General features: G+C 26.4%; 6 protein-coding genes across 6 annotated transcripts; all 6 read right to left on the bottom strand.

The window, feature by feature from the left end:
- Positions 1 to 324: 324 nt before the first annotated feature.
- Positions 325 to 3,637, bottom strand: LOC122853769. The gene is made up of 6 exons (XM_044154187.1): positions 3,073 to 3,637; positions 2,846 to 2,945; positions 2,630 to 2,682; positions 771 to 2,504; positions 610 to 700; positions 325 to 403 (listed from the first exon to the last, which is right to left on the bottom strand). Exons 1-6 carry the CDS (start codon positions 3,635 to 3,637, stop codon positions 325 to 327), a joined length of 2,622 nt encoding a protein of 873 aa, XP_044010122.1.
- A 1,442-nt stretch (positions 3,638 to 5,079) lies between these two features.
- LOC122853771 (eukaryotic translation initiation factor 4 gamma 3-like) lies at positions 5,080 to 7,203 on the bottom strand. Its single transcript, XM_044154189.1, has 5 exons — positions 6,858 to 7,203; positions 6,563 to 6,738; positions 6,410 to 6,477; positions 5,716 to 6,312; positions 5,080 to 5,591 (listed from the first exon to the last, which is right to left on the bottom strand). Exons 1-5 carry the CDS (start codon positions 6,951 to 6,953, stop codon positions 5,155 to 5,157), a joined length of 1,374 nt encoding a protein of 457 aa, XP_044010124.1. The 5' UTR covers positions 6,954 to 7,203; the 3' UTR covers positions 5,080 to 5,154.
- Positions 7,204 to 7,898: 695 nt separating this feature from the next.
- LOC122853772 lies at positions 7,899 to 13,815 on the bottom strand. Its single transcript, XM_044154190.1, has 12 exons — positions 13,248 to 13,815; positions 13,016 to 13,124; positions 12,799 to 12,845; positions 11,279 to 12,703; positions 10,193 to 11,206; positions 9,955 to 10,084; positions 9,759 to 9,811; positions 9,510 to 9,631; positions 9,049 to 9,221; positions 8,892 to 8,962; positions 8,181 to 8,753; positions 7,899 to 8,085 (listed from the first exon to the last, which is right to left on the bottom strand). The coding sequence occupies exons 1-12, from the start codon at positions 13,813 to 13,815 to the stop codon at positions 7,910 to 7,912; spliced, it is 4,461 nt and encodes a 1,486-aa protein (XP_044010125.1). The 3' UTR covers positions 7,899 to 7,909.
- An 839-nt stretch (positions 13,816 to 14,654) lies between these two features.
- On the bottom strand, positions 14,655 to 19,826 carry LOC122853773. The gene is made up of 11 exons (XM_044154191.1): positions 19,226 to 19,826; positions 19,005 to 19,116; positions 18,797 to 18,849; positions 16,984 to 18,669; positions 16,758 to 16,872; positions 16,520 to 16,572; positions 16,296 to 16,417; positions 15,850 to 16,022; positions 15,693 to 15,763; positions 15,046 to 15,618; positions 14,655 to 14,894 (listed from the first exon to the last, which is right to left on the bottom strand). Exons 1-11 carry the CDS (start codon positions 19,824 to 19,826, stop codon positions 14,719 to 14,721), a joined length of 3,735 nt encoding a protein of 1,244 aa, XP_044010126.1. The 3' UTR covers positions 14,655 to 14,718.
- A 704-nt stretch (positions 19,827 to 20,530) lies between these two features.
- Positions 20,531 to 25,715, bottom strand: LOC122853774 (eukaryotic translation initiation factor 4 gamma 1-like). The gene is made up of 13 exons (XM_044154192.1): positions 25,596 to 25,715; positions 25,364 to 25,472; positions 25,141 to 25,193; positions 23,334 to 25,064; positions 23,091 to 23,226; positions 22,851 to 22,903; positions 22,631 to 22,736; positions 22,475 to 22,527; positions 22,232 to 22,347; positions 21,807 to 21,979; positions 21,650 to 21,720; positions 20,939 to 21,511; positions 20,531 to 20,792 (listed from the first exon to the last, which is right to left on the bottom strand). Exons 1-13 carry the CDS (start codon positions 25,675 to 25,677, stop codon positions 20,617 to 20,619), a joined length of 3,432 nt encoding a protein of 1,143 aa, XP_044010127.1. The 5' UTR covers positions 25,678 to 25,715; the 3' UTR covers positions 20,531 to 20,616.
- A 1,048-nt stretch (positions 25,716 to 26,763) lies between these two features.
- Positions 26,764 to 27,936, bottom strand: LOC122853775. The gene is made up of 4 exons (XM_044154193.1): positions 27,804 to 27,936; positions 27,500 to 27,675; positions 27,335 to 27,414; positions 26,764 to 27,272 (listed from the first exon to the last, which is right to left on the bottom strand). Exons 1-4 carry the CDS (start codon positions 27,906 to 27,908, stop codon positions 26,764 to 26,766), a joined length of 870 nt encoding a protein of 289 aa, XP_044010128.1. The 5' UTR covers positions 27,909 to 27,936.
- Positions 27,937 to 27,979: the final 43 nt, after the last annotated feature.

The raw sequence follows: 27,979 nt of genomic DNA on the forward strand, positions 1-27,979 counted from the left end.
TTTTTAGCATGTCCATCAGCATTTTCTTTTTGATAATCTTATCTATTTGATTACCTATAAGATTATCTATAAGATTTTTGGATATTATTTAAATAATTGATAATTTTATTTTCATTTCAATGTCGAGAAAGGAAAGTGCTTCACAAATAACAAAAACATAAATAATTATTTGTTGCAATTGTATATTTAAAAACACACTTTGTTGGTGTCGGTTACACAATACAAACTGAAATGTACATATAATGTATTATTTATTTAATTTTATTATTATCATTACTATTACAATAATTACGTTTGTTTTTTTTTTTTTTTGTAAATGATATATTAAAAAAGATAAGTATAGACCCTATAATTTTTAGGTTGAATTTCTATTCTGTATAAAGGTCTGTATTCGCTCCAGTATCTGTAATAATGTAATAGATATTAATCACCATGATGATCAATTATATATATAAAAACTAATAATATTTAATTTTAATTGAATTATCAGGTCATGGTATAGTTGGCAGAAAACTCTAGTATAATAATTGTATATCATCAAGGTATTTATATTTTTGAATTAATAATAATAAACTATTGAATAATATTATCAATGGAAAAAATACCAACCCGGGGAATCGAATTGATGTCTGTGGGTTGGCTTCCATTGAAGTTGATGTAGCAATAGCAACATTTTTAGTTGCTTTCACTTTAAGTTCACCTGAAAAATAGCAATGAATATTTATCAATTAATCTTTTATGTTTTTTTTTATTTTCAAGACTTCAATCACCTTCAATATTTTTATCATCTTTTTTTGATGATGCACGTTCTTCATCAACATGTTTCATTGTATTATTTTCGTCTCTTATTGGTTCCCACTGTCGAGCTCTTAAATCAATGACATCTTGAAGCATACATCTAACTCTTGAGCTTAGTTGTTCATTAAGAGCTAAAGAATTCACTTCTTGAAAACAGCAATTAAAATGATTATCGTTTGAAGTTTCCAGCATTTGACCAATTGTTTTCAATAATTCACAAAGACACTCAATTTTTCTTTCATCTGGTATTGTTAATAAAAAATTTGCACATTTTTTTAAAAAAACCTTCCTAATAAGAGTGCAGTTAAATAATTCACCAATAAATTTATAATATCGAGCTGATTTTATACATGAAAGATGGTCAGCATTATTTAGTAATACTGTCAGCTCTTTTTTCTTTACAATATCATTACATTTCTCAATTTCTTTGAGTTTATTACGACGTGCAACTTCATTAACAGTAGCACTTTCAAACTCATTTTCACAACGTGCTGATAATAAAGCTTGAAATGTCAAACGCTTTCTTTGTTTTTTATTGTTATTCTGTTTTATATCATCAACAACAAATTTTTGTTGGCATAATTTTTGCCGCATATGTTCACATAATGCTGCACATACTGCTTCGAAGTTTGGTTCATCAATAGCTTTTTCAAAAACTAAATCAACAACACATTTTAATTTTTCATGAGTATTAATACCCAATAATTTGATTTGTTGAGTCGATCCACCAATGTTTGCTCGTGTTAATTTATTCAATATATCACGTACTTTTTCATGAAATGCTTGTATTGGAGAATCATTAGTTTCGTTACTTACTGGCAAACGTGGTGTTGCTTTCTCTGCAATTCCTGCTTTTTGTGTATGATATTGTTGACTGCCATTGTTATTGAATTGATTCATTATTGTTGGATAACTCTCATCATCTCTTTTTGGTATCCAGTTTTGTGCTCTTAAATCAATGACATCTTGAACCATATATCTGACTCTTGAGCTTAGTTTTTCATTACTGGCTAATGAAGACATTCGATTAAAATAGTAATCAAAATTATTATTCATTGATTTTTCTAGTTTTGCACCAATTGTTGTTAATAATTTACAAAGACATTCAATATTGTAATCAACTGGTGTCAATAAATCTTTTATATATCTATCAATAATGGAAGTTTTAAGCATATCTTGTTTAAATAATTCACCAATAAATCTTATATTACCAACTGCTTTCCCAGTTAAAGGACGATCAGCATCAATAAGTGATGATATTAGTTTTTTCTTCTTCTCAATATCATTACATTTTCTAATTTCTTTGAGTTTAGCATCACGTGCATATTTATCAATAGTAGTATTTTTAAACTCATGTCGACAATGTGCTAATAATAAAATATGAAAACTTGTTTCATTTTCTTGTCTCATATCAACTTGCATGTCTGCTAATTTTTTACACATTACTGTATATATTGCTGTGGAATTGGGTTCATTGATAGCTTTGTCAAATATTAAATTAACAACACCTTGTAATCTTTCACGTGTATTGATATTCAAGTCTTTAACTTCTTGAGTCAATTTATCCATGTTTTCTGCTGTTAGTTGATTCAATATACACTGTACTTTTTTATAGAGTGCTTGTGTTTCATAATCAGGTGTTATGTTATTTATTTGCAAACGTGCTATTGGTTTCCATGCATTTTGTTCATTATGCAAACTTCTATCTGCAAAATATTTTATTAATTATTTTTATCAGTATAATTTTAGCCATGTAACAACCTCTTTTTTAAGCAAAGAGCTTTCAAAGTTCATTAACTATAAACTATATTAACTATACAAAAAATATTACCTAAAGTTTTTTCTTTTAATGCGTAATTTTTTGGAGCACTAGTACTGCTTGGTCTGTAATAATAAAAAATATTGTAACCAACATATGATAATCGATTATACAAAAATTAATAATATTCAATTTTACGTAAGTATTCTTGTCTAAAAATGGTGTATCATCAAAGTATTTTTATTCTTGAATAGTCCAATAATATTACTAATGAAAAAAATTACTAACCCAGACTGTTGGTTGATTGATGTTTCAACAACACATAGTCGTTTGTTTTGTGTTGTTAGTAAATTACTGTCATTATCCATCAGTTTTCTTTTAACACCACCTTGAAATGATTATCAATAAATACTTGTTAATTAATATTCTATCAATATTATTTTATATCCTAGACATTTTACTAGGCACCCACTGATTAATAACTTTTAAAATTTGACTTAGGTATATTTAATTACCTGTATCAACCTGTTGTATGTTTTGTTCTGATAAAATTACAGCTGATGAAGTACACTTCAATTTGTTATTGTCATTAGACAATAACATTTGATTCTCGTCCATCGTTGAATATTCTTCAACTTCTTCATCATATCCAAGTGAGTAAGTAGAGTTGTTTATCGTTTGATCATTATTCATTTCAGGAACATCAGATTCACTCTCTGAAATTTCATAGACAAAAGACTTTTGATGTTTGTCTAATGTTTCTGACACTTGTTGATGATCAATGCACATGGATTCATTCTGTATGTCATCTTCACTTATTTCTTCTTCTTCTTTATTCTCTTTGAGTTTGACATTAAGTTCTTTTAGTTTTTCCTTCATTAAAAAGCTTTTTCTTACATTCATTATAGCCTTGAATATTTTAACTCCAAGACGAATAGATTGATCAGATATTTCATCTTCAGTAGAGTCAATTAACAATTTTTTTTTTTGTAATCGATATAAACTCACTTCAATTGCATCAGAAAATGTTTTATCATGTTTAGGAGATTCCCATAAGCTTTCGTATTTCGACTTTTTCATTGTATAGTCACAATAATGCACAAACAAAACAAACAAAAATGCAAAAAAAAACAAAATACGTTGCAATACGTTGCAACGTTCAATGTACTATGCAAACTGTAAACAGTGCTTAACCCTTTTGTTGTGGCTATCGTCCTGCTGTTTTTTTTTTATTAGCCAATTGTGGTTCGACCATGCCGATTGGCCAATATAAGCCGAGTAAGAATAAAAAAAAAACAAAAGTGAGAGAGAACGACACATCTTCCAATAAAAATAAACAACATGAAAATTCTACGAATTAAATAAATATTTATATTTTTTATCAAATTGAGGATATTGATAAATATCCAGAGAGCATTTATTATAAAAATAATAAAAAAATTACACTGTTTAATTATTTTTTTTAAATATAATTTTTAATACTTTTTTTTAAACAACAAATGAAGTATCAGATGAATTTATTTTTAAACTTGATGAAAATAATAATAATTAAAATAATACTTTGTGGAATAATTTGATTTATAATAAAAATTAAATTAATGTTCGTATATATTGTTTATGAATCAATAATTAAATTGAATATTGATAAATCTCAAATGTAATTGCATATGCTAAAAATTCATTTATGTTGTTAGTTTTTACAAATAATTATGTTTTTTATTTTATCAACATATGGATGTAGCTGCAACATTAAATGCATACATCCTCAAGCTGATCAAGATGAACAATTTCGAAATTATAAATTTAAAATCCTGTTTTTTCTGCAATGTTTGATCATGAACAATTCGAAGAAAATGAAAACAACGAAGTGGTCATTGAAGATATTGAAGAAGATGTTTTTGAAGAATTTTTACATTTTATTAATACTTGTGAATCACCAAATGTTGACAAAATGCCAATGGAGCTACTTGCTGTTGCTGATAAATATCAATTGGATTGTCTCAAAAATATTTGTGAAAAAAAAATTCGTGAATCGATAAATGTTGATAATATTGCAAGTATACTTGTTTGTTCTGATAGATATAATCTCAAAAAACTATATAAAAAATATTTAGAATTTATGAAAAGAAATTTACGAACTATTGTTAAACTTGAAACATTCCAAGTTTATAAAAAAAAATATCCTGAAGTTTTTGCAGCTGCAATGGAGGAGTTTTTAAATTGATTTTTTACTTTAAAAAGACGATTAAAAAGAAAAGTCTATTATTGTAATTTTGATCTTGTTTATAAATTTGAATTGATGGTGAAAAAATATAGAATTAACTGGTTTAAGTTTTTCTATGGAACAAAAATTTTTCATTAATGAATATAATTGTTAATAATATGCCTTATTTGTATTAAATACTCATTTATTTTATTTATATAAGATAATTTTAAAAACAAATTATTCTCCATTTGCAATTCATTTAATATTTGATTATACATGATTAAAAAAATTCCTACTAATTGTTGAAAGACTCGCTTGACTCTTCATATGCCAATTCTATACTACTTGGTATATTTTCTGTTGCATCATTTGTTAAAAATAGTAAATTATGTTATTCAACAATATCATCTAGATTTTCAAGTAAATCAACAATATCATCTGAAAATTTACCAATTGTTTTAGCCATTTCATCAAGGTTTTTTGATAATGCTTCATACCCTTGAAGTTTCGATATTCTATCATCAATTACTGATTTATATTTGTCCACATCACAATAAACCATTATTTCATTTTTGTTAGGTATATTTCCATCAAAATCACTGCTCAAAGTTTGAGTAGCAGCTGTTTTTTTTTGCAATTGTAATTTCACAGGCAGTTTTTGACTGTTACTTTCAAAGTTTAATGATAATGGCCGACTTAAAAGATCCATTATAGCTTCACGATGACCCAGTAATTCAGTATCATCTTTATTAGAAACCCATTTGAAAATAGCATCGATTGATATATGGTCTTGTTGATGTAGTTCTTTAATTATATCATACGCGAAACCTTTAATGAAACAATAAATACATTTTTTTTAAAATAAATAAACTATTCATGCCATTCATCAACTATCACGATTATTATTTATTAAAATTGAATACAGAATTGTAAAAAAACGAATATAAATTACCTGGAGGATGGCCATATTGATGGCTGACACGAGTCAAGGCATATAAACATTGTAATTCTGATTCTAGATTATCATCAATATAATCTTCCATAAGAGGTAAGTGATTTATAATTTTTGAGCGATTTGGTTGATAATATTGAATCTCACCAAAAAAGTACTTGGAACTTTCTTTTAAGTCAATACCGGATTCTAATATTGCTGTAAAAAGCATTCTGACAAATTTCGGTTTTTTTGTTTTTTCTTCAACAACATTTTCGTTTATCCAATTTCTTATTATACAAGTTTTATCATGAGGACTACTTTCACGTAATAATTCAAATAATCGGTTGCTTAGTTGGTCTGTTTCACAAATTGTTAAAAATTGTAAATCATTCATGCTGATAATCTCATCTAGATCTTCAAGTGATTTATCAAGTAAGTCATTCCATTCAATACCACTGTCATTCCATTTTTCAGCAATTGATGTTTTACCTTCACTTTCTACTAATATTTTAAATAATTTTCCAACAAGTTTACCAACAAGGCCTCTTTTTTTAAGTCCTGATGTCGTACTTATTAATTCTTTCAATGGATATGCACCACGAATTATTAATGTTTCTAGAATATTAAACAAATTTAACTTAATATTTGTCGTTATCAAGGAATATAAAGAAAAATTATCAATTAATCTCTTAAGAGAAAAAAATTAACTTACTTAATATTTCAACTCTGTAGGTCCATAATAAATCATTGCCTGTTGTTTCTTCCAACATTTTACGATACCTATAAATAAAACGAGTATTATTTGTTTGAGTTATCGATATTTAAAATTAAACAATTGTTTATTTATTTAATATACTCTACTTACTCCGATTGGAATAGTGGAAGTGGGAACATATTGTTGATTATCATTTGAGCAATCATACTCCAGTATTTTTCACGAACTTCGAATAATTCTTCTCTGTTTAATAATTGTAGTGATCTACGTATAAATTCTGGGTAAGCTGAACATCTAATTTTTGTTTTGACCCGCTCAATAGCAATCTGTCAAATTGAAAAAAAAGTCTTTAATCATTAAATTGACAAAACAATAAATATAGTTTGACACTGTCAAAAAATAAAGTCTAAAAAAACAATTGTATGTTTATAGGAAAAAAACTTACTTCAATAAATCTGTTAGTATCTGAGACTCTCTGGCTAACATCAATAAGAGTTTTAATTCGTTGATCCATTTTAACATTACTCTTTTTTTGATCCATTATTCAATTATTTCGATAAACACACAAAATTTCTTGAGGTAGAATATAATATACCTATAGGTTACTTTTTTTCTTGTTATTTAATGATGATAATAATCGCATCAATTAACAAATGTCAAAAATTTATTATAATTACCGGTGATATTGTTATTGATTTTCAATTGTGTAATTTGGATTATTGTTGTATTTCTTTAAAAATTATAATAATTTCAAAATAAAAATTTAGCCTTTTGGTCAAGCCTAATGTTGTTGCTTGTTGAGCCGTTTATAACGATTAAATACATAACCTTTATAAACAGCTGTTTTTAATATTTTTGTTTATAGTGACACGTGGTGACACGTGGTGACGGTTAATTTAACAGTTATACCTACATGATGATTTAAATAATACTAGAGGAATTAATTTGATTTATAATTTAATTCATTCTAATTTGATTTAGGTATAATAAAAATTAAATAAATATACGTATATTATTTATTTATTAAATTGTATATTGATAAATTTCAGATGAAATTCTCAAGCTGATCTGATACACGTAAATGACTTGTCATAAATAAAAATTGATATTTTTAGCATATCCATCAGCAGCATGACAATATGATCGAGTCTTTTCTTTTTGATAATCTTATCTATATTTGATTAAATTCTAATATCTAAGGATTTTTGAATATTATTTAAATAGTTGATAATTTTATTTTCATTTCAATGTCGAGAAAGGAAAGTGCTTCACAAATAACAAAAACATAAATAATTATTTGTTGCAATTATATATTTAAAAACACACTTTGTTAGTGTCAGTTACACAACAAAAACTAGAATGTACATTTGCATATAATGTATTATTTATTTAATTTTATTATTATCATTACTATTACAATAATTATGTTTTTTTTTTTTTCTGTAAATGATATATTGAAAAATATAAGTTTTGGCACTAAGTTTTTTAGAATGAACTTTAATCATCACGGTTTTGGAACTTGATCCAGAATGATTGACAAAGTAAATTCCATTTGGCTTCATCGTGACCTATTAACTCAGATGTAGTGGCAGTTCCATTATGCCATACAGAAAAGGCACTGAGTGATATAATACCCTTTTGATGTAGTTCTTTAATTATATCATACACAAAACCTTTAATCAAACAATAAATACATTTTTTTAAAAATAATTCAACTATTTATGTCATGAAATTCAAATCAAATTGTAGAAAAACAAATATAATTTACCTGGGGGGTTTCTGCATCTGTGATTAACATCGGTCAATGCATATAAACATTGTAATTCTGATTCTAGATTATCATCAATATAATCTTTCATAAGAGGTAAGAGGTTTATAATTTTTAAACGATTTGGTTGATAAAAATTCCTCTTATCAAAAGAGTATTTTGTCTCAATACCTGATTCTAATAATAATGTAAAAAGTATTCTGACAAATTTTGGTGTTCTTGATTTTTCTTCACCAACAGTTGCGGTTATCCATTTTATTGTATTGGCAATATCACTTTCACGTAATAATTTCAATAACTGTTCGTTTAATGGGTCTGTTTTACCCAATGTTAAAAACTGTAAATTATATTTTTTAATAATATCATCTGGATCTTCGAGTGATGTATCAAATAAATCAGTCCATTCAATACCGCTGTTATTCCATTTGTCAGTAATTGATGTTTGACCTTCACTTGCTAATAATATTTTAAGTAATTCACCGACCAGATTACCAACAAGACCTTTTTTTTTGAGTACTGATGTCGTACGTTTTAATTCTTTGATCGGATGTGCACCCCGCTTCACTAATATTTCTGTAAAATTAAAACATTTTAAATTAATATATTAATGAATTTTTAAAGTAAAAGTATTATCATCATCTCATTTTTAATATCGACAAATATTCAAATCAATCATTTTTTTTATCGATTAAGAAAAAAAATATAACTTACTCAGTATTTCAGCTTTGTACGTCCAGAATATAGGAGAAACGTCGTTTATTTCTTCAAACATTTTATCATATCTAAATGAAAAAAAGCACTATTACTTTAGTCATCCAGATTTAACATCAAATGATTGATTATTTATGTAATACTCTATACTACTTACTCTGATTGGAATAATTCAAGTGGGAATACATTGTCGGTTATCAACTTAGCAATAAAGCTCCAGTATTTTTCACGAATATTCAATGATTCCAACATAGTCACTTCAAGTGACCTACGTATAAATTCTGAATAATCTAAATGATCGAATTTATCATCGAATTGATAGATAGCTATCTGTTAAATTGAAAGAAAAACCTTTAATTTTAAATAATAAATTTAAAAAAAACTGTTTATAATCTAATCTAAAAGCACATGGTCTAAGAGCTCATTAAAATAAACAAATAAAAATAGTAATATTGTCTTATTATTGTTGACTAAAAATAATTTTATGGACGTTTAAATCTTATAAAAACATCACTGACAATTTTTAAGAATAATCAGAGGTTGATCTACAGAGCTTAAGCTATTTTATTGAATACAAAATAAAGTTGATTATTAAATTATTTAAAAAAAAAAACTTACATTAATGAGAGTCTTAATTTGTTCATCGAGCTGTGAATATAGAAAGTGAAGACGTGATGTTGATAACAGATTTGTTGCTGTTGTTTCAAGCTCTGGACTTTGAGGCAAATCATTATACACATCTGTAACATTAACATTAATATTCAATCAACTTATTCATTTTTTTTTTAGCTATTCTTCATTAAATAACAATTGATAAATCATTTTTAAAATCTAATACTTTTAACATTGTTGGAAAATTCAATTTACCCGATCTTTTGTCATCTAATCTGTCATTTATCGGAGCATTAGTACAACTTGATCTGTGAGAATTAAAAGAAAAATATTAACCATCATGGTACTTGTGTTGTTGAAATATCATTAATAAATTATTGATTTAAATTATTATTTTTGAAATAATAATAATAAACTATTGAATAATATTATCAATGAAAAAAATACCAACCCAGGTAATGCAATTGATGTCTGCTGGTTGGCTTCCATTGAAGTTGATGTTGCAACAGCATATGGTTGTTTGTTTACTTCTGTTGGTAATTCTGTTGGTTCATTGCTAGTTGCCTTTGTTTTAAGTACACCTGAAAAATAGAAATGAATATTTATCGATCAATCTTTCATGTTTTTTTTTTTTTTCAATACATTTTGCAGGAACGTATTGATCTATAATTTATCATTTTTCCAATCACCTTCAATATTTTTATCATCTTTTTTTGATGGTCTACGTTCTTTACTAACTTGACTCATTGTATTAACTTTATCTTTTTTTGGTTTCCACTTTCGTGCTTTTAAATCAATGACATCTTGAAGTAGAGATCTAACTCTAGAGCTTAATTTTTTATTACGAGCTAATAAAGCCATTTTTGAAAAATGCCAATTGAAATAATTATCCTTTGATTTTTTCAGCGTTGCACCAATTTTTTTTAATAATTCACAAATGCATTCAATTTTTCTTTCATTTGGTATTGTCAATAAATAATTTGCATATTTTTTTAAAAAAATTTTTTTGAGAAGCTCGCGGTTAAATAATTCACCGATAAATTTATAATAACGAACTAAACGATGATCAGCATCATTAAGTAATGCTCTTAGTTTTTTTTTCTTTTTCATGTCATTACATTTCTCAATTTCTTTAAGTTTATTACGACTAGCAGTTTCATTAACAGTAGCACTTTCAAATTCATGTTCACAACGTACCGATAATAATGTTTGAAATGTTATCAAGCGCTGTCCTTGTTTTTTATTGTTACTTTGTTTTATATCATCATCAAAAATTTGTTCGTGGGACAATTTTTGCCGCATATGTTCACATACTGCTGCACATACTGCTGTGAAGTTTGGTTCATCGATAGCCTTCTCAAAAACTGAGTCAACAACACATTTTAATTTCTTATGAGAATTAATACCTAATGATTTAATTCGTTGAGTCGATTCATCAATGTTTGCTTGTGTTAATTTATTCAATATATCACGTACTTTTTTATAAAATGTTTGTGTTGAAGAATCATCAGTTATGTTACATTTTGGCAAACGTGGTGTTGCTTTCTCTGCATTTTTTGTATGATATTGGTGACTGACATTACGATTCGATTGGTTCATTATCATTGAATTATCTTTGTCTCTTTTTGGTTTCCAATTTCGGGCTCTTAAATCAATAACATCTTGAATCATAAATCTATTTCTTGAGCTTATTTCTTCATCACCTTTCGTTAATTCATTCATTTTTAAAAAACACTCATTAAAATCATAATTCATTGAATTTTTTAGCGTTGCACCAACTGTTTTTAATAATTCACAAACACATTCAATATTGTAATCAACTGGTGTTGTTAACAAATGTTTTATACATCTATCAATAGCGCCAACTCTAAATATGTCTTGTTTGAATAATTCACCAATTAATCGGATAATACCAACTGCTTTTTTACATGAGAGACGATCAGCATCATTAAGTAATGTTGTTAGTTTATCACGACGTGCAACTTGATTAACAAAAACACTTTCATACGCATGTTTACAACGTGTTACTAATAAAGTTTTAAAATCTATTTTATTTCCTTGTCTTATATCAACGACATTAGTGTTCATTTCGGATAATTTTTTACACATCAATGCATATACTGATGCAAAATTTGGTTCATCAATAGCTTTGTCAAAAATTAAATCAACAACACCTTCTAATCTTTCATGTGTATTAATATTTAAATCTTTAATTTGTTGAGCCAGTTTATCAACGTTTTCTGGTGTTAACTCGATCAATATACAATGTACTTTTGCAAGTGTTTGTGTTTCCGAATCATCAGTTATTCTACATGTCTGAAAACGTGTTGTTGGCTCCCATGAACTTTCTATCTGATATTGTTGACTGCCATTGTTATTGAATTGATTCATTATTGTTGGATAACTCTCATCATCTCTTTTTGGTATCCAGTTTTGTGCTCTTAAATCAATAACATACTGAACCATATATCTAACTCTTGAGCTTAGTTTTTTATTACTGGCTAATGAAGACATTCGACGAAAATAGTAATCAAAATTATTATTCTTTGAATTTTCTAGCTTTGCACCAACTGTTGTTAACAATTTACAAAGACATTCAATATTGTAATCAACTGGTGTTGCAAATAAATCTTTTATACATCTATCGATAATGGAAATTCTAATCATATCTTGTTTAAATAATTCACCAATAAATCTAATATTACCAACTGCTTTTCTGCATGAGAGACTATCAGCATCATTAAGTAATGCTATTAGTTTTCTTTTCTGTTCAATATCATTACATTTATCAATTTCTTTAAGTTTAGCATTACGTTCACTTTTATTAACAGAAGCACTTTCAAATTCATGTTGACAACGTTCTAATAATAAAGTATGAAAATTTGTTTTATTTTCTTGTCTCATATCAACTTGCATGTCTGCTAATTTTTTACACATCATTGAATAAATCGCTGCGAAATATGGTTCGTCAACAGCTTTGTCAAAAATTAAATCAACAAAACCTTTTAATTTTTCATGACAATCAATATTTAAGTCTCTAACTTGTTGAGTCAATTTATCCATGTTTTCTGCTGTTAGTTTATTCAATATACAACGTATTTTTTTATAAAGTTCTTGTGTTTTATAATCAGCAGTTATGTTATTTATTTGCAAACGTGCTGTTGGTTTCCATGCATTTTGTTCATTATGCAAACTTCTATCTGCAAAATATTTTATTAGCTAATTTTATCAGTATCATTTTAACTATTCAACAACTTTTTTTTTAAGTATATTAAAGATTTATCAAAAGATTTACCTAAAGTTTTTTCTTTTGATTCGTCATTTTTTGGAGCACATCTTGGTCTGTAACAATATATAATATTGTAATCAACATATGATAATCGATTATACAAACATCAATAATATTTAATTTCACGTAATTTTTTAAGTACTCTTGTCTAAAAATGGTGTATCATCAAAGTATTTTTATTTTTGAATTATCAAATGATATTGCTAATGAAAAAAATACTAACCTAGGTTGGTTGGTTTCCATTAAAGTTGATGTTTCAACTACACATAGTCGTTTATTTTGTGTTGTTGGTAAATTACTGTCATTGTCCATCAGTTTTCTTTTAACACCACCTTGAAATGAATATCAATAAATACTTGTTAATAATTAATATTCTATTAATATTATTTTATATCCAAGATATTTCACAGGAGTCAATTGATTTATAACTTTTAAAATTTGACTTATTTAATTACCTGCAGCAACTTGTTGTATGTTTTGTGCTGATAAATTTACAGCTGATGAAGTGTTTTTCAATTTGTTATTGTCATTAGACAATAACATTTGATTCTCGTCTATCGTTGAATATTCTTCAATTTCTTCATCATATCCAAGTGAGTAAGTAGAGTTGTTTAACGTTTGATCATTATTCATTTCAGTAACATCAGATTCACTCTCTGAAATTTCAGAGACAGAAGACTTTTGATGTTTGTGTAATGTTTCTGACACTTGTTGATGATCAATGCACATGGATTCATTTTGTATGTCATCTTCACTTATTTCTTCTTCTTCTTTTTTACTCCCTTTGAGTTTGACATTAAGTTCTTTTAATTTTTCCTTCATTAAAAAACTCTTTCTTACATTCATTATAGCTTTAAATATCTTAACTCCAAGACGAGTAGATTGATCAGATATTTCATCTTCAGTAGAGTCAATTAACAATTTTTTTTTTTGTAATCGATATAAACTCACTTCAATTGCATCAGAAAATGTTTTATCATGTTTATGAGATTCCCATAAACTTTCATATTTTAATTTTTTCATTGTAATTGTTTATCAAAATATTAAGTTAATTTTCTTAATATATTGACTTGTTGTCAGTCGTGCAATGACACGTGATAACTTCTAAAAATAGAATGAAAAAATAGGTTACGTTTTTTTACTGTTATAATTATGATAATAAGAGATGAATACCCAACATATATTATAATTGCTGATCTTGTTATCATTTATTTTCCCTTATATTAATTTTTTCGAATGACAATAATGCAAGATTTAATCTAAAACAGATGAAACTTTGGAACAGTGCTAAATAAGTTAACTCTTTTGTTGTGGCTATCGTCCTGCTGGTAAAAAAAAAAACAAAAGAGAGAGAGAGAGAGAGAACGACACATCTTCCAATAAAAATAAACAACATGAAAATTCTGCGAATTAAATGCATATTTATATTTTTTATCAAATTGAGTTTATTGATCAATATCCAGAGAGCATTAGTTAAAAATAATAAAAAAATTATACCTACTATTTAATAATTTGTTTTTTAAAAATATATTTTTTGATACTTTTTTTCAAATAACAAATGAAGTATCAGATGAATTCATTCTCAAACTTGATTAAAATAATACTTTGCAGATTAATTTAATTTATAATTAATATCAGATAAATGTACGTATATTATTTATTAAATTCAATATTGATAAATCTCAAATGTATTTGTATATGATAATAATTTATTTATTTTATTGGTTTTTTATTTTTTTTAAATTATCAACATCACATATACCAGGTGAATACATTTTCAAACTGATGAAAGTGCTTCACAAATAACAAAAACATAAATAATTATTTGTTGCGATTGTATTTATTATCATTATTAGTAATAATTAGTGTATTTTTTTCTGCCAACGATTTTAAACAATTTAAGTTTTTCAAAAAACTATACACCTTTTAAGTACGACTTTCTTGGAACTTGATCCAGAATGATTGACTCAGTAGATTCCATTTAGCTTCATCATGACCTATTAACTCAGATGTAGCAGCAGTTCCATTATGCCATACATAAAAGGCACCGAGTGATATGATGTCCTTTTCATGTAGTTCTTTAATTATATCATACACAAAACCTTTAATCAAACAATAAATACATTTTTTTAAAAATAATTAAACTATTTATGTCAATAATAAATAATAATGAAATATTAGGCTTTAACAACTATCACAATTATTATTTATTTAAATTAGATACAAAATTGTAGAAAAACAAATATAATTTACCTGGGGGGTTTTTGCATCTGTGATTAACATTGGTCAATCCATATAAACATTGTAATTCTGATTCTAGATTACCATCAATATAATCTTTCATAAGAGGTAAGAGGTTTATAATTTTTAAACGATTTGGTTGATAAAAATTCCTCTTATCAAAAGAGTATTTTGTCTCAATACCTGATTCTAATAACAATGTAAAAAGTTTTCTGACAAATTTTGGTGTTCTTGATGTTTCTTCACCGACATTTATTGCTATCCATTTGAATGTATCAGCAATATTACTTTTACGTAATAATTTCAATAACTGTTCGTTTAATGGGTCTGTTTTACCAAATGTTAAAAATTGTAAATTATATCTTTTAATAATATCATCTGGGTTTTCAAGTGATGTATTAAGTAAATCAGTCCATTCAATACCGCTGTTATTCCATTTTTCAGTAATTGCTGATGGACCTTCACTTGCTACTAATATTTTAAGTAATTCACCGACCAGATTACCAACTAAACCCTTTTTTTTAAGTACCAATGTCGTACGTTTTAATTCTTTCAACGGATGTGCACCCCGCTTCACTAATATTTCTGTAATTTTTAATATCGACAAATATTCAAATCAATCATTTTTTTTATTGATTAAGAAAAAAAATATAACTTACTCAGTATTTCAGCTTTGTACGTCCAGAATATAGGAGAAACGTCTTTTATTTCTTCAAACATTTTATCGTATCTAAATGAAAAAAAGTACTTTTACTTTAGTCATCCAGATTTAACATTAATTGATTGATTATTTATGTAATACTATATACTACTTACTCTGATTGGAATACTGCAAGTGGAAATATACCAATGGTTATCATATTAGCAACAAAGCCCCAGTATTTTTCACGAACATTCAATGATTCTAACTTAGTCACTTCAAGTGACCTACGTATAAATTCCGGATAATTTAAATGATCGATTTTATTCTTGAATTCATCGATAGCTATCTGTCAAAAACATGGTCTAAGAGCTCATTGAAATAAATAATCAAAAATAGTAAAATTGTCCAATTAGACAGTCCAATTCTTGTTGACTAAAAATAATTTTATGGACGTTTAATTCCAATTGAAAAATTACTGTTTCAAACTTATGAGTCATAAATTATGACTCAATAATTTCTCAGAATAATCAGAGGTTGATCGACAAAGCGTGAGCTATTGATTTGAATACAAAATAAATTGATTCAAATTCATTATTAAATTATTTAGAAAAAAACTTACATTGATAAGAGACTTAATTTGTTCATCGAGCTGTGAATATATAACGTAAAGGAGTGATGTTGAGGACTGGCTTGTTGCTGTTGTCTCAAGCTCTGGACTTTGTGGCGAATCACTATACATGTCTGTAACATTAGCATTAATATTCAATTAATTTATTGTTTTTTTTTTAATTATTTTTCATTAAATAACAATTGATAAGTCATTATCTTTTAAAATTAATTTACCAAAAGTTTTGTTATCTGATATGTATATTGTTGTAGCACCAGTATTATTTGATCTGCAATAATCAAATAGATATTAATGAACATGATAATCAATTTTATAAAAACTGATAATATTTACTTTTAATTAAATTATCAGCTCATGGTAGTTTTAGAAAATTCTAGTCTAATAATTGTGTATATCATCAAGATATTTATATTTTTGCAATAATAGTAATAAATTAATGAAAAAAATACCAACCCAGGTAATTGAATTGATGTCTGTTGGTTGGTTGTTGAAGTTGATGTTGCAATGGCATATGGTTGTTTGTTTATTTCGGTTGGTTCATTGTTAGTTGTTATCATTTCAAGTTCACCTGAAAAATAGCAATGAATATTTATCAATTAATCTTTCATGTTTTTTTTTTTTATTTCCAAGAAATTTTGCAAGAACCGATTAATTTATAATTTATTATTTTTCCAATCACCTTCAATATTTTCATATTCTTTTCTTGATGGTGAACCTTCTTTACTAACTTGGTTTACTGTTATTAGATTACCTTCGTCTCTTTCGGGTTCCCAGTTTTGTGCTCTTAAATCAATAACATCTTGAAGTAGAGATCTAACTCTTGAGCTTAGTTCTTCATTACTGACTAATGAAGACATTTTAAAAAAATAGTAATTAAAATTATAATTATTTGGATTTTCTAGCGTTGGACCAATTGTTTTTAATAATTCACAAAGACATTCAATATTGTAATCAAACGGTGTAGCTAACAAATGTTTTATACATGCATCAATTACGACAATTCCAATCATATTTTGTTTAAATAATTCACCAATCAATTTTATATTACCAACTGCTTTCATACATAAACGACGGTCAGCATTATCAAGTGATGTTGTTAGTTTATCACGGCGATTAACAGAAACACTTTCAAACGCCTGTTTACAACGTGTTACTAATAAAGTTCTAAAATCTGTCTTATTTTCTTGTCTCATATTAACGACATTAGTATCCATTTGGGATAATTTTTTACACATTAATGCATATACTGATGCAAAGTTTGGTTTAACAATAGCTTTTTCAAAAATTAAATCAACAACACCTTCTAATCTTTTATGTGTGTTAATATTTAAATCTTCAAATTGTTGAGTCAGTTTATCAACGTTTTCTGGTGTTAACTGAATCAATATAAAACGTACTTTTGCATAAAGTGTTTGCGTTTCCAAATTATCAGTGTTTCTACATGTCTGAAAACGTGTTGGCTTCCATGAACTTTCTCTCTGATATTGGTGACTGCCACTGTTATTGAATTGATTCATTATTATTGGATAGCTCTCATCTCTTTTTGGTATCCAGTTTTGTGCTCTTAAATCAATAACATACTGAACCATATATCTAACTCTTGAGCTTAGTTTTTTATTACTGGCTAATGAAGACATTCGACGAAAATAGTAATCAAAATTATTATTCTTTGAATTTTCTAGTTGTGCACCAACTGTTGTTAACAATTTACAAAGACATTCAATATTGTAATCAACTGGTGTTGCAAATAAATCTTTTATACATCTATCGATAATGGAAATTCTAAGCATATCTTGTTTAAATAATTCACCGATCAATCTAATATTACCAACTGCTTTTCTACCTAAGCGACAATCAGCATCATTAAGTAATGCTATTAGTTTTCTTTTCTTTTCAATATCATTACATTTATCAATTTCTTTAAGCTTAGCATCAAGTTTACTTTTATTAACAGAAGCACGTTTTATTAACAGAAACTCATGTTGACAACGTTCTAATAATAAAGTATGAAAATTTGTTTTATTTTTTCGTCTCATATCAACGACATCAACTTGCATGTCTGCTAATTTTTTACACATCATTGAATATATCGCTGCGAAATATGGTTCATCGATAGCTCTGTCAAAAACTAAATCAACAAGACTTTTTAATTTTTCATGAGAATTAATATTTAAGTCTCTAACTTGTTGGGTCAATTTATCCATGTTTTCTGCTGTTAGTTTATTTAATATACAACTTATTTTTTTATAAAGTGCTTGTGTTTCATAATCAGCAGTTATGTTATTTATTTGCAAACGTGTTGTTGGTTTCCATGAATTTTCATCATATTGGTGATTGTCATTTTGTTCATTTTGTAAACTGCTATCTGCAAAATATTTTATTAATTAATTTTATCAGTATCATTTTAGCCATACAACAACCTCTTTTTTAAGTAAAGATCATTCAAAGTTCATTAACTATAAACTATATTAACTATACAAAAAATAACTCACCTAAAGCTTTTTCTTTTAATTTGTAATTTTTTGGAGCACTAGTACTTCTTGGTCTGTAATAATATAAAATATAACATATGATAATCGATTATACAAAAATTAATAATATTTAATTTTACGTCAGTATTCTTGTCTAAAAATGATGCATCATCAAAGTATTTTTATTTTTGAATTATCCAATAATATTATTAATGAAAAAAATACTAACTCAGGCTGTTGGTTGATCCCCACTGAAGTTGATATTTCAACAAGACATAGTCGTTTGTTTTGTGTTGTTGATAAACTACTGTCATTGTTCATCAGTTTTCTTTTAACACCACCTTGAAACGAATAGCAAAAAATGTTTGTTAATTAATATTATTTTATATCCAAGACATTTTACAAGAACCCATTGATCTATAACTTTTGATTTTTGACTTATTCAATTACCTGTTGTAAACTGTTGTGTGTTTTGTTCTGATAAACTTACAGCTGATGAAGTAGACTTATTTTTGTTATTCAATTCGTTATTGTAATTGCTGTGATTCTCGTCAAAATTATCTTTACATGGCTCCTCCCCGTCCATCGTTAAATATTCTTCAACTTCTTCATCATGCCCAATTGAGTAAGTAGAGTTGTTGGACATCTGATCATCATTCATCTCAGTAACATCAGCTTCACTTTCTAAAATTTCAGTGACAGAAGATTTTTGATGTTTTTCTAATGTTTCTGACACTTGTTGATGATCAATGCGCATGGATTCATTCTGTATGTCATCTTCACTCATTTCTTCTTCTTCTTCTTTACTCCCTTTGAGTTTGACATTAAGTTCTTTTAATTTTTCCTTCATTAAAAAACTTTTCCTCACGTTCATTATAGCTTTAAATATCTTAACTCCAAGACGAGTAGATTGACTAGATATTTCATCATCAGTAGAGTCAATTATTAATTTTTCTTTTTGTAGTCGATGTAAACTCACTCCAATTGCATCAGAAAATGTTTTATCATGTTTATGAGACTCCCATAAGCTTTTATATCTTGATTTTTTCATTGTAATTGTTTATCAAAATATTAATTAAATTCCCTTAATATCTTCGCTTTTGTTGTAAGTTGTGCAATGACACGTGATAACTTCTAAAAATAGAATTAAAAAAATAGGTTACATTTCTTTATTAATATAATAATGATAATAATGCCCAACATATATTATATAGTTACTGATCCTGTTATTATTTATTTTCCCTTATATTAATTTTTTCCAATGACTATAGTACAAGATTTGATCTAAAACAGATGAAACTTTGGAACAGTGCTAAAATAAGTTAACTCTTTTGTTGTGGCTATCGTCCTGCTGGTGAAAAAAAAAACAAAAGAGAGAGAGAGAACGACACATCTTCCAATAAAAATAAACAACATGAAAATTCTGCGAATTAAATGCATATTTATATTTTTTATCAAATTGAGTTTATTGATCAATATCCAGAGAGCATTTGTTAAAAATAATAAAAAAATTATACTATTTAATAATTTGTTTTTTAAATATATTTTTTGATACTTTTTTTCAAATAACAAATGAAGTATCAGATGTTCATTTTCAAACTTGATAATGTATTATTTGTTTGATATTATTATTATTATTATTATTATTATTAACATTAAAACTATGATTTCATTTTTTTCTGTAAATGATATATTAAAAAACGTAAGTTTTGGCACTAAGTTTTTTATAAAGAATTTTTATTCTAAATTCATTTGTATTTGATAAATACTGGCAGTATTTATTATTTATTATTTTAGAAATTTTTTACTGATGCCTGGCTGTATCAAAAACTCTGCACTTTTTAATAATGACTATTTTGGTACTTAATCCAGAATGATTGACTCAGTAGATTCCATTTAGCTTCATCATGACCTATTAACTCAGATGTAGCAGCAGTTCCATTATGCCATACATAAAAGGCACCGAGTGATATGATGTCCTTTTCATGTAGTTCTTTAATTATATCATACGCAAAACCTTTAATACATTTTTTTATCAATAATTAAACTATTTATGTCATGAAATAATTGATAATGTTAAAAGCCTATTAAGCTTCATCAACTATCACAATTATTATTTATTTAAATTAGATACAAAATTGTAGAAAAACAAATATAATTTACCTGGGGGATTTTTGCATCTGTGATTAACATCGGTCAATGCATATAAACATTGTAATTCTGATTCTAGATTACCATCAATATAATCTTTTATAAGAGGTAAGAGGTTTATAATTTTAAAACGATTTGGTTGATAAAAATTCCTCTTATAAAAAGAGTATTTTGTCTCAATACCTGATTCTAATAATAATGTAAAAAGTATTCTGACAAATTTTGGTGTTCTTGATATTTCTTCACCAACATTTACTGCTATCCATTTCAATGTATTATCAATATCACTATCACGTAATAATTTTAATAAGTGTTCGTTTGGTGGGTCTGTTACACGAAATGTTAAAAATTGTAAGTTGTATTTTTTAATAATATCATCTGGATCTTCGAGTGATGTATCAAATAAATCATTCCATTCAATACCGCTGTTATGCCATTTGTCAGTAATCGATATTTGCCCTTCACTTGCTACTAATATTTTAAGTAATTCACCGACCAGATTACCAACAAGACCCTTTTTTTTGAGTACTGATGTCGTACGTTTCAATTCTTTTAATGGGTGTGCACCACACATCACCAATATTCCTGTAAAATTAAAAAATTTTAAATTAATATATTAATAAATTTTTAAAGTAAAAGTATTATCATCATTCCATTTTTAATATCGACAAATATTCAAATCAATCATTTTTTTTATTGATTAAGAAAAAAAATATGACTTACTCAATATTTCAGCTTTGTACGTCCAGAATATAGGAGAAACGTCGTTTATTTCTTCAAACATTTTATCATATCTAAATGAAAAAAAGCACTATTACTTTAGTCATCCAGATTTAACATCAAATGATTGATTATTTATGTAATACTATATACTACTTACTCTGATTGGAATACTGCAAGTGGAAATACATTGTCGGTTATCATATTAGCAACAAAACCCCAATATTTTTCACGAACATTCGATGATTCTAACATAGTCACTTCAAGTGACCTACGTATGAATACTGGATAATCTAAATGATCGATTTTATTCTTGAATTCTTCGATAGCTACCTGTCAATTAAAAAAAAACCATTAATTCTTAAAAATAAATTCGAAAAAAACTCTATATAATCTAAAAGCACATGGTTTAAATAAAAAAATAAAAATAGTAATATTGTCTAATTATTGTTGACTAAAAATAATATTATGGACGTTTAAATCTATTAGTCTATTACAAAAAATCACTGACTCAATAATCTCCTACAGTAATCAGAGGTTGATCTACAGACTGTGAGCTATTGAATTATTAAGAAAAAAACTTACATTGATGAGAGTCTTAATTTGTTCATCGAGATGTGAATATATAACGTAAATGAGTGATGTTGATGATTGACTTGTTGTCTCAGGCTCTGGACTTTGTGGCGAATCACTATACATGTCTGTAACATTAGCATTAATATTCAATTAATTTATCGTTTTTTTTTTTAATTATTTTTCATTAAATAACAGTTGATAAGTCATTTTTAAAATCTAATACTTTTAACATTATTGGAAAATTCAATTTACCCAATGTTTTGTCATCTGATCTGTAATTTATTGGAGCATTAGTACAACTTGATCTGTGAGAATTGAAAAAAAATATTAACCATCATGGTACTTATCTGGTTGAAATATCATTAATAAATTATTGCATAATATGATCAATGAACAACAAATACTAACCCCGGTAATTGAATTGATTGTCCTTCTGATGGTAGTGACATTGACATGCTTTGGTCTCTTGTTGGTGTCTCAGGCTCTGGACTTTGAGGCAAATCTCTGTACATATCTGTACCGTTAACATCAATACTCAATTAATTTATCATTTTTTTTTGTTCATTCTTTATAAAACAAATACTGATAAAATTGTAAATATTTAATACTTTTAAAATTAATATTTTACCGAAAGTTTTGTTATGTGATATGTATATTGTTGTAGCACCAGTATTATTTGATCTGTAATAATTTAATAGATATTAATCAATATGATTATCAATTATATAAAAACGAATAATATATTTAATTTTAATTAAATTATCAGGTCATGGTAGTTTTAGAAAATTCTAGTCTAATAATTGTGTATATCATCAAGGTATTTATATTTTTGCAATAATAGTAATAAATTAATGAAAAAAATACCAACCTAGGTAATGCAATTGATGTCTGCTGGTTGGCTTCCATTGAAGTTGATGTTGCAATAGGATATGGTTGTTTATTTATTTCTGTTGGTAATTCTGTTGGTTCATTGACATTGTTAGTTGCTTTCATCTTAAGTACACCTGAAAAATAGCAATGAATATTTATTAATTTTATCTATTAGTTTTCTTTATTTTCAAGATATTTTGCAGGAACGTATTGACTGATTATTTATTATTTTTCCAATCACCTTCAATATTTTTATCATCTTTTTTTGATGGTCCAGTAACTTGGTCTATTGGATTACTTTCGACTCTTTTTGGTGACCAGTTTCGTGCTTTTAAATTAATAATATCTTGAAGCATAGATCTAACTTTTAAGCTTTGTTTTTCATTGCCAGCTATTAAAGTCACTTCTGAAAAACACGAATTGAAATAATTATCCTTTAAATTTTCCAGCGTTGCACCAATTGTTTCTAATAACTCACAAAGACATTTTATTTTTCTTTCATCTGGTATTGTTAATAAATAATTTGCACATGTTTTTAAAAAATTTTTTTGGAGCACAGCACGGTTAAATAATTCACCGATAAATTTATAATAACGAACAGATTTTATACATGAAAAATGGTCAGCATCATTTAGTAATGCTGTCAGCTCTTTTTTCTTTTCAATGTCATTAGATTTCTCAATTTCTTTGAGTTTATTACGACGTGCAACTTCATTAATAGTAGCACTTTCAAACTCATTTTCACAACGTGCTGATAATAACTCTTGAAATGTTATCAAACCTTTTTCTTGTTCTTTATTATTATTTTGTTTTATATCATCACCAACAATTTGTTCATCGCGTAATCTGTTTCGCATGTAGACACATAGTGCTGCACATACTGCTTCAAAGTTTGGCTCATTAATAACTTTTTCAAAAACTAAATCAACAACACTTTTTAATTTTTCATGAGTATTAATACCCAATAATTTAATTTGTTGAGTTGATCCATCAATGTTTGCTTGTGTTAATTTATTCAATATATCACGTACTTTTTCATGAAATGCTTGTATTGGAGAATCATTAGTTTCGTTACTTACTGGCAAACGTGGTGTTGGTATCCCTGCATTTTCTGCTTTGTGGGTATGTTGACTAACATTATTATTAGATTGTAGTATTGGTTTCCAGCTTCGAGCTCTTAAATCAATAACATCTTGAACCATATATCTAACTCTTGAGCTTAGTTTTTTATTATTGGCTAATAGAGACATTCTAAAAAAATAGTAATTAAATATACTATTCTTTGAATTTTCTAGTTTAGCACCAATTGTTGTCAACAATTCACAAAGACATTCAATATTGTAATCAACTGGTGTTTCCAATAAATCTTTTATACATCTATCGATAATGGAAATTCTAATCATATCTTGTTTAAATAATTCACCAATAAATCTAATATTACCAACTGCTTTTCTGCATGAGTGACGATCAGCATCATTAAGTAATGCTATTAGTTTTCTTTTCTTTTCAATATCATTACATTTATCAATTTCTTTGAGTTTAGCATTACGTTCACTTTTATTAACAGAAGCACTTTCAAACTCATGCTGACAACGTGTTAATAATAAAGATCGAAAATTTGTTTTATTTCCTTGTCTCATATCAACGACATCAACTTGCAAGTCTACTAATTTTTTACACATCATTGCACATATTGCTGCGAAATATGGTTCATCAACAGCTTTGTCAAAAATTAAATCAACAAAACCTTCTAATCTTTCATGAAAATTAATATTTAAGTCTCTAACTTGTTGAATCAATTTATCCATGTTTTCTGCTGTTACTTTATTCAATATACAACTTATTTTTTTATAAAGTGCTTGTGTTTCATAATCAGCAGTTATGTTATTTATTTGCAAACCTGCTGTTGGTTTCCATCCATTTTTTGCTTTATCATATTGGTGACTGTCATTTTGTTTATGCAAACTTCTATCTGCAAAATATTTTATTATGTAATTTTATCAGTATCATTTTAGCTATACATTTTTTTAGCTATACAATTTTTTTACCTAAACTTTTTTTTTCTAATCCGTAAATTTTTGGAGGACGAGTACATCTTGGTCTGTAACAATACATAATGTTGTAATCAACATATGATGATCGATTATACAAATATCAATAATATTTAATTTCACGTAATTTTTTAAGTACTCTTGTCTAAAAATGGTGTATCATCAAAGTATTTTTATTTTTGAATTATCAAATGATATTGCTAATGAAAAAAATACTAACCTAGGTTGGTTGATTTCCACTGAAGTTGATGTTTCAACAACACATAGTCGTTTGTTTTGTATTGTTGGTAAATTACTGTCATTGTCCATCAGTTTTCTTTTAAAACCACCTTAAAATTAATATCAATAAATACTTTATAATAATTAATATTCTATTAATATTATTTTACATTCAAGACATTTTACAGGAGTTCATTGAATCATAACTTTTAAAATTTGACTTATTTAATTACCTGTGATAAACTGTTGTGTGTTTTTTTCTGATAATTTTACAGGTGGTAGAGCCCATAAGTTTTCATATCTTGATTTTTTCATTGTAATTGTTTATTAAAATATTAATTAAATTTTCTTAATATCTGGGCTTTTGTTGCCAGTTGTGCAATGACACGTGATACCTTCTAAAAATAGAATGAAAAAATAGGTTACGTTTTTTTACTGTTATAATAATGATAATAACAGATGAATACCCAACATATATTATAATTACTGATCTTGTTATTATTTATTTTCCCTTATGTTAATTTTAAAAAAATGACAATAATACAAGATTGTTCTAAAACAGGTGAAAACAGTGCTAAAATAAGTTAACTCTTTTGTTGTTGTTGTTTAGGTCAGTTTTTGTTCGATCATGCTGATATGATAGGCCATGATCCAAGTGAGAAAAAAAAAACAAAAGAGAGAGAGAGAGAGAGAGAACGACACATCTTTGAATAAAAATAAAAAACATGAAAATTTGCGAATTAAATGAATATTTTTTATTGAGTATTGACAGATATCCAGAGAGCATTTTTTATAAAAATAATAAAAAAATTACACTATTTGTTTTTTAAATATAATTTTTGATACTTTTTTTTAAATAACAAATGAAGTATCAGATGAATTCATTCTCAAACTTGAATAAAATAATACTTGGTAGATTAATTTAATTTATAATTAATATCAGATAAATGTACGTATATTATTTATTAAATTCAATATTGATAAATCTCAAATGTATTTGCATATGATAAGAATTTATTTATTTTATTGGTTTTTTATTTTTTTCAATTTATCGTAGTAATTATTTGTTGTTAACGTAAATAAATATTTGTTGGGATTGTATTTATTATCATTATTACCAATAATTAGTGTATTTTTTTCTGCCAACGATTTTAAACAGTTTAAGTTTTCCAAAAAACTATGCACCTTTTAAGTACAACTTTTTTGGAACTTAATCCAGAATGATTGACAAAGGAGATTCCATTTAGCTTCATCATGACCTATTAACTCAGATGTAGCAGCAGTTCCATTATGCCATATATAAAAGGCACAGAATGATACAATACCCTTTTCATGTAGTTTTTTAATTATATCATACGCAAAACCTTTAATCAAACAATAAATACATTTTTTAAAAAATAATTATTTTTCTTCACCAACATTTTCTGTTATCCAACTTGGTATATCATCAAAATCTCTTTCACGTAATAAATTCAATAACTGTTTATTTAGTTGGCGTGTTTCTTCAATTGTCAAAGACTTTGAATTATATTTTTTAATAATATCAACTTGATTTTCATATGATGTATCAACTAAATCAGTCAATAATTCAATACCACTTGCTTTCAATTCGTCTTTAACAACATTTTCTGTTGCCGAACGTCTTTTTCTGTTATGACCTTTACGTAATAAACAGTGTAAATCATAAACGATTATAAAATCAATTGAATTTTCAAGTGATCTATCAAGTAAATCATCCCATTTAATACCACTAGCATTCCATTTTTCAGTAAATGCTAATTCACCTTCACTTTCTATTAAGATTTTTAATAATTTTCCAATAAGTTTACCAACAAGACCGCGTTTTTTGAGAACTGATGTTGTTGTTGTCAATTCACTCAATGGATGTGCACCACGAATTATCAATGTTTCTACAATATAGTAGTTTAGTTTAGTTTTTTTATTGATTAGGAAAAAAAACAAATAAACTTACTTAGTATTTCAGCTTTGAACATCCATAGTACATAAAAATCAATGTCCTTGCTTGATGTTTCTTCCAACATTTTACAATACCTATTAATAAAACGAGTATTTTTTGTTTTAGTTATTGATATTTAAAATCAAACAATTGTTTATTTATTTAATATACTCTACTTACTCCGATTGGAATACTGAAAGCGGAAACATTTTGTTGATTATCATTTGAGCAATCATACTCCAGTATTTCTCACGAATTTCGAATAATTCTTCTCTATTCAACAGTTGTAGTGATCTACGTATAAATTCTGGATAAAATGAACGCTTAGTTTTTGTTTTGACCCGATCAATAGCAATCTGTAAAATTGAAAAAAAAAAAAACCTCTAATCAACAAAAATAAATTGGCAAAAAAATAAATATAGTTTGACACAGTTAAAAAATAAAATAACATAAACAATTGTATGTTTATAGGAAAAAAACTTACTTCAATAAAATTGTCAGTATCTAAGACTTCCTGGCTAACATCAATAAGAGTTTTGATTCGTTGATCCAGGTGTGAATATTTAACATTACTCTTTTTTTGATCCATATTATTTTATTATTTTGATAAACACACAATTTAATATTTTTTAATATCTTGATTATTATCACAATTTTTTC

Source organism: Aphidius gifuensis, linkage group LG4, assembly GCF_014905175.1.
Source record: "Aphidius gifuensis isolate YNYX2018 linkage group LG4, ASM1490517v1, whole genome shotgun sequence".
Classification (NCBI taxonomy): domain Eukaryota; kingdom Metazoa; phylum Arthropoda; class Insecta; order Hymenoptera; family Braconidae; genus Aphidius; species Aphidius gifuensis.

Bases quoted from the DNA above. Each gene is read 5' to 3' on its own strand.
- LOC122853769 (XM_044154187.1), bottom strand. From the start codon at position 3,637: ATGAAAAAGTCGAAATACGAAAGCTTATGGGAATCTCCTAAACATGAT. The intron at 701-770 runs GTGATTGAAGTC...GCTATTTTTCAG, and splicing joins AGATGATAAAAATATTGAAG to GTGAACTTAAAGTGAAAGCA. The intron at 404-609 runs GTTGGTATTTTT...ACATTATTACAG, and splicing joins ACATCAATTCGATTCCCCGG to ATACTGGAGCGAATACAGAC.
- LOC122853771 (XM_044154189.1), bottom strand. From the start codon at position 6,953: ATGGATCAAAAAAAGAGTAATGTTAAAATGGATCAACGAATTAAAACT. The intron at 6,739-6,857 runs GTAAGTTTTTTT...TCAATTTGACAG, and splicing joins ATACTAACAGATTTATTGAA to ATTGCTATTGAGCGGGTCAA. The intron at 6,313-6,409 runs GTAAGTTAATTT...TTAATATTCTAG, and splicing joins CTACAGAGTTGAAATATTAA to AAACATTAATAATTCGTGGT.
- LOC122853772 (XM_044154190.1), bottom strand. From the start codon at position 13,815: ATGAAAAAATTAAAATATGAAAGTTTATGGGAATCTCATAAACATGAT. The intron at 11,207-11,278 runs GTGCAACGCTAA...AATTAACGAAAG, and splicing joins TGAATTATTAAAAACAGTTG to GTGATGAAGAAATAAGCTCA. The intron at 9,222-9,509 runs GTAAGTTTTTTT...TCAATTTAACAG, and splicing joins AAATTAAGACTCTCATTAAT to ATAGCTATCTATCAATTCGA.
- LOC122853773 (XM_044154191.1), bottom strand. From the start codon at position 19,826: ATGAAAAAATCAAGATATAAAAGCTTATGGGAGTCTCATAAACATGAT. The intron at 15,764-15,849 runs GTAAGTAGTATA...TTTTTCATTTAG, and splicing joins CTTGCAGTATTCCAATCAGA to ATACGATAAAATGTTTGAAG. The intron at 15,619-15,692 runs GTAAGTTATATT...TAAAAATTACAG, and splicing joins GTACAAAGCTGAAATACTGA to AAATATTAGTGAAGCGGGGT.
- LOC122853774 (XM_044154192.1), bottom strand. From the start codon at position 25,677: ATGAAAAAATCAAGATATGAAAACTTATGGGCTCTACCACCTGTAAAA. The intron at 22,348-22,474 runs GTAAATTGAATT...CTAATGTTACAG, and splicing joins ATCAGATGACAAAACATTGG to ACATGTATAGTGATTCGCCA. The intron at 21,512-21,649 runs GTAAGTCATATT...TTAATTTTACAG, and splicing joins GTACAAAGCTGAAATATTGA to GAATATTGGTGATGTGTGGT.
- LOC122853775 (XM_044154193.1), bottom strand. From the start codon at position 27,908: ATGGATCAAAAAAAGAGTAATGTTAAATATTCACACCTGGATCAACGA. The intron at 27,415-27,499 runs GTAAGTAGAGTA...TTTTATTAATAG, and splicing joins CTTTCAGTATTCCAATCGGA to GTATTGTAAAATGTTGGAAG. The intron at 27,273-27,334 runs GTAAGTTTATTT...ACTATATTGTAG, and splicing joins GTTCAAAGCTGAAATACTAA to AAACATTGATAATTCGTGGT.